This window comes from Microtus ochrogaster, chromosome 15, assembly GCF_000317375.1.
Source record: "Microtus ochrogaster isolate Prairie Vole_2 chromosome 15, MicOch1.0, whole genome shotgun sequence".
NCBI classification, from domain to species: domain Eukaryota; kingdom Metazoa; phylum Chordata; class Mammalia; order Rodentia; family Cricetidae; genus Microtus; species Microtus ochrogaster.
The window spans coordinates 2501241-2506908 of NC_022017.1; the positions used below are offsets into that span (position 1 = coordinate 2501241).

Sequence of the window (5668 nt, forward strand, 5' to 3'; positions counted from 1 at the left end):
ACCTTAGGCTTCCATTCCCCAGGGACTAGACACTGGCTCTATTTTCATTCCCTTTTCACAACCGCCATCTTTCTCCTTAAACTCTGGGTCTGCTCAGACTGAAGCCTCTGACCACAGAGTGAGCGAGCGGACGAACCTCGTGTTAATGCGTTTCTTCCTGCCAGCCCCCCTCTAGGTGCTTTCAGAACAGGATACAGGCGACATGCCATGGGAAGATGATGTCTAGCTGAGAAAAACAGCTTGGGCACCATGGGAGTGCCACAGGAACTGGCTCATAACAAATAATCCATTGAATTTAGCTCTGGCACCCTGTTCCCTGGGAGAGGCTGACAGGGTTATGGAGGTCAAGGGCTCCTAATCCCTTGGGGTCTAGGGCCAGGTCACCCTGATGTGATGGGTTCTGCTGAACTCTCTAAAACTCTGAAGAAAATTACTTGTCAGGAGGGAGGAGTGAGCTGCCTTCTGTCAGCTGGGGCAAGTTTGGGTGATTAAGCTAAGAAAGCAAAGCCATTTTGGCCCAGGGGATTAACTTTGAGGTGTGCTGGGAACCAAGAAGTAACTTATTGCCTGTGAGGCAAACCAAACCCAAAATGACTCCCCGGTAATTGCTTGCCTCTCCGTCTGCCAAGCCGAGCAGCCTGGAATATAAAGGAGAGCTTCTGCTGTCATCCCCATCCCCTCCACAGACCTTCGCTCTGCTAAGTGATTGCTAGCTCACCGCCACACTCCTCGCCATGAGCAGACAAGCCTGCAAGAAGTCCTTCGGCCAGGGCTTCTCTGGCCACTCGGCTGTGGTATCCGGCAGCAGCAGGAGGAGCTGCGTGGCACGCACTGGGGCAGCCAGTGGAGGAGCTTGTGGGTTCCGGAGCAGAGCAGGTAGCTTTGGCAGTCAGAGCCTCTATAACCTGGGTGGCAGCAGAAGTATCTCTATTAGTGTGGTGGCTGGTGGCTCCCAGACTGGTGGCCTCGGTGGAGGGCATGGCAGCTCTGGCAGTGGCTATGGAGGTGGCTTTGGTGGCAGCAGAGGGATAGGAGGTGGCTTTGGAGGAGCTTCTGGATTTGGAGGAGCTAGTGGCTTTGGTAGGCCAGGTGGCTTTGGCCCCAGTGGCTGCCATGGAGGGATCCAGGAAGTGACCATCAACCAGAGCCTCCTGCAGCCCCTCAATGTGGAGATTGACCCCCAGATTGGGCAAGTGAAGGCCCAGGAACGTGAACAGATCAAGACCCTCAACAACAAGTTTGCCTCCTTCATTGACAAGGTGAGCTCAGAGCCCAGAGGCAGTGTGTGGGGGTGTTTATGGAACTAGAGGATGGTACACAAAGCTGCCAGCAGGAAGTCTGGCACTCGGGCTGGCTACCTTATGCTTCCAGGACAGCGAGCACACGTTTCTTATTCTTAGTTTCCTCATTCCAGCAGTGGAAGGAGGGAAGGACTCCTGGTTTTATTTTCCCTCTAGTGATGAGATGAGGACCAGCATGGTGAGGGATCAAGTATGTTTTTAGTGCTGAAGAATTTGCCACAAGTCCAGAACAGTTTACCTTCTTTTGGGCAGTCAATTGCCTGATACTAGCTAGCAGCTAACTAACTCTGTACAAATCTGGGGACTGCTTCTCATATCCTCAGCAGCACCATATCTGCCTAGTGAGAATGTGCTTCTGCCAGCTGGACTGTCAATGATGGGGCAGAGCAGGGCATGCTGGGTCCAAGGCAGAGATGAGTCAGCTGCAAGATGAATTTCTGAGGATCCATGGGTTGTTTGTACTACCTTCACGGAGAAGAGAGAAGCTGATAGTGAAGTCTACATAAAAATCACTGTAGCCGCTCTGGACTCCTTTGACTGTATTTTGAAGGGTCCCGAGAGACTGAGAGTCGTCATGGGTTTGGCTCTTCGCTTTGCTCTTCTGTATGCATCTCACTTATGGTGATTTAATGGTGTTCAGGTGGCTGTAGGAATTAAGGGACACAGGATAAATGAGAACAGGTTTGCAAATCACTCTACAAACACCTGCTCTCCCCTTTCCACTCCACATCTCCAAATTCTGAAACACAGAGGTCACTGTGGGTTGAAAATTTGGGTCTATTCCCCATCTTCCTCAACCTTTGGGGTGGACTGAGGGGCTCCTTCCTTCCTCTCTCGATGCAGGTGCGCTTCTTGGAGCAGCAGAACAAGATCCTGGAGACCAAGTGGGAGCTGCTCCGGCAGCGACCACAGGCACCGGCTCAGGGCCCCAGAGCCTGGAACCTTTCTTTGAATCCTACATCAGCTGCTTGTGCAAGCAGTTGGATTCCCTCCTCGGGGAGAAGGGAAGCCTGGACGGAGAACTGAGGAGCATGCAAGACCTGGTGGAAGACTTCAAAAAGAGGTCAGGGTCCCTGAGGAGGAGCTTCCTCACTCAGGATTCAAACACCTTCAGTCAACACTCTCTGCTGGGTTTGTGGAGTGAACTCCGTCCAGGTTGAAGCTGGCGGAGTAGGAACTCATGCTTGTGGGACTGATCCTTACACAGTTTCAGTTTCTGGCAGGTTCCCCTCCTACATCCTACACGGGGGTTCTTACAGGGGGAGCGGCATCTGTACACAGGAGTCACCTAGGAAGGTCATGAAAAGGGCATATCCCTGTGTTCCAGTTGCTGCTATTCTGAAACAGTGGGTGTGGGCAGTGCTGGGCCTGAGTGATCCCTAGCCCCGGTCCAGGGCTGGATTGTGCAAATTCATTCTAGTCTTTTCTATGTTTGGTCTTCTGCGTCTGGAACTTCACTCTGCCTCCTTAAGGTTCCAAATTTGAGTTCCCGCCTGAGATCTGTGAGAAGTGAACAGGGCTTCCCAGGTGGGAGGGAGCTCCAGGCATCACTAGGAGTCAGGGCCCACATAGAGGGGTACATTTGCTTCTGGGAGCCCCTGCTCTTTCACCATTAACTCACTGAAGTTGTTCAAAGAGCTCGGGCACACAGGTGGGCTCTTGATTCACTCCCAGGGGATTCACATTGAACTTGGAGAGGGCAAGGCAGCCCTTGAGCTCTGAGAAGTCTCCAGACAGTATGTGATTTTCCGGTCTTGGCAAAATGATGGATGATGTAGCACCCTTGTTAAAAAATTCTGAAGAATTTCAGGACGATGGTAGCAGAACTTTGCCAGCAGAGTGAGGAAACTGTGGCTCCGCGTGATCATACAGGGCATGTGCCCACAACGCATGAGTCTTGTCTCTGGGTGGAAAGGTCCTGTAGGAGCACAGAGGTCCTTGCCTTTCCCACTTTTGTGTTTTATGTATATGGGGGTTTTGTCTGCATGGACATCTGCACACCAGAAGAGGGCACTGGATCACGTGACTCTACAGTTACAGATGGTTTGAGCCACCGTGTTGGTGTTGGGAATTGAGCTCAGGACCTCAGGAAGAGCAGCCAGTGTGCTTAACTGCTGAGGCATCTCTCCAGTTCTGAAATGTCTCAACCTGTGGTTCTTCCTGTCCAGGTATGAAGAGGAAGTCAACAGGCGCACTGCCGCTGAGAATGAGTTTGTGGGGGTGAAGAAGGTGAGTGAGTGTTGGAGTGGACCCAGAATCCCTGTGTCTCCCAAAGAGGGAGCAGAGCACTCCTGTGGATGGGGCTCACTTCTTTCCACATCCTTTGGAAACGTTTGAAGGGAGCTGTTCAGTTTAAACCCAACTGTAACTGACAAGCTAGTTAGTAATGTTACTAATAATGAACATCTCTTGCGTATCATTAATAATCAAGAATATTTTTAGCCCCCACACGTATTGTACTTTGTTTCTGTTCCCTTTAAAAGGTAAAGTGAGAAGTTAGATCTAGAAGGGCTAGGGGAGGGACAAGTGCGAGAGAGGAGGGCACAGAGAGACGCTTGAGTAGAAGGGGACAGGCCATTCTCTGGTTTCTCTCTTTCAGGATGTGGACGGTGCTTACTTGAGCAAGGTGGAGCTGCAGGCTAAAGTGAATAGTCTGACAGATGAAATTGATTTCCTGAGGACCCTCTATGACATGGTGATTCTCCAGTTTGCTTCTTAGAGACTGGACTGGCCACCAGCAGTTTCACATGCACAATTCTAGGGGGCAGGTCTAGAGAGCCCACCCTCAAAGCCAGCCACTAGGCTCCCGACTCAGCCTTGGTCCACCCTGGAAATGCCTACATTGTTCCTCCTGCCTTCAGGGTCAGGGCCCCTCTTCCCCGAGCTCCACAGTCCCGGATCACAGTCAGCTCCTAACACTCCTCCACCCTGTGCTCCAAGGTTTCTCAGGCTGATGTTTTCTGGTTGATACATCTTTGCAACCTGCCTGTTTTAGCTTTGTAGCTCACATCCTGTAGGCTCCAGACAGACCTGAAATAAAAGCTTTATTTTTTTCTACTATCCCATTATTTAGCATCCTTGGGCATCTCTGCTAGTAGAGAAGTCCTAGTACCAACTGAGACCTGTGACCATCCATGTTCCCCATAGGAGCTGTCCCAGATGCAGAGCCATGTCAGTGACACATCTGTGGTCCTGTCCATGGACAACAACCGCTTTCTGGACCTGGACAGCATCATCTCTGAGGTCAAAGCACAATATGAGGACATTGCCCAGAGGAGTAAAGCTGAGGCCGAGGCCCTGTACCAGACCAAGGTGGGACCCTTCCCTTCTCCCCTAAGGTCATTAAGTTCTGATCAGTCTCATGAAAAATCTGCTGACACTTTGCAAAGCCCTGCTGATCTATCTCCTCCGTCAGCTTGGGGAACTGCAGACCACAGCTGGCAGGCACGGGGATGACCTGAGGAACACCAAGAGCGAAATCATGGATCTCAACAGGATGATCCAGAGACTCCAGGCGGAGATTGAGAACGTCAAGAAGCAGGTGTGGTAGCAGCGGAGCTCTTCTGCCCCGTTTGCTTCATTCTTTGGTGAAGTCACAGCCTAGGGAGCCCAGGCTGTCCAGCTGGTTCCCCTGGAGGCTGAGCTCCTTGGAATCCCAGAACCCAGCAGGAGGGAGGGTTGTAATTCTGATTGGCATATCTAATCTGACCACTGCAGGGCTGGCCTTAAGGGCCGGCAGGAAGACTGACTGATGGAGCTTTTGTTGTTTTTTAAGTCACATTTTGTACAACCCCAATGGCTACTTTGTATCACTGGAATGAAGTGGTCAGAGAAGGGAATTTTTTTTTAGCAGTCTTGCAAAAGAGATCAAAGGCTAACCAGATTGCTGTTACCTGTACCAGCTCAGGGAAGCAGATGTGTTTCTTTTCATGAGTCTTGAGTTGATTTCAGTGGGCCCGGAATGAATTAGTCAAACTGCAACATTATCCTGACTTGTGAGCTCGTGCCACTGGGAAGGGGAGGAGGAGTGAGGATGGGTGACGGAGATCCCGTCCTAAGGACAGTCAGGTGTTTGTTTAGTTCTATGCTAATTTCATTTTTTATTCTCTCTTTTCCAGAACACCAACCTGCAGACATCCATTGCAGAAGCTGAACAGCGCGGTGAGGTGGCCCTCAAGGATGCTGATGCCAAATTCCAAGACTTGCAGGCTGCCCTGCAGAAGGCCAAGGATGACCTGGCCCGGCTGCTGCGTGACTACCAGACTCTCATGAACGTCAAGCTGGCCCTGGATGTGGAGATCGCCACCTACCTCAAGCTGCTGGAGGGCGAGGAGAGCAGGTGAGGGGTCAGCATTCTCCAAGCAGGT

At 51.3% G+C, this 5668-nt stretch overlaps 1 protein-coding gene across 1 annotated transcript in view; it reads left to right on the forward strand.

The window, feature by feature from the left end:
* The first annotated feature begins 734 nt into the window (after positions 1–734).
* The window catches only part of LOC101997447 (keratin, type II cytoskeletal 2 oral), a 7449-nt gene continuing 2515 nt past the window's right edge, over positions 735–5668 (forward strand). The window contains 8 exon segments of the mRNA XM_005353838.2: positions 735–1259; positions 2145–2202; positions 2205–2364; positions 3470–3530; positions 3901–3996; positions 4449–4613; positions 4717–4842; positions 5420–5640. Of these exon segments, the coding sequence (XP_005353895.1) occupies positions 735–1259; positions 2145–2202; positions 2205–2364; positions 3470–3530; positions 3901–3996; positions 4449–4613; positions 4717–4842; positions 5420–5640 (1412 nt within the window).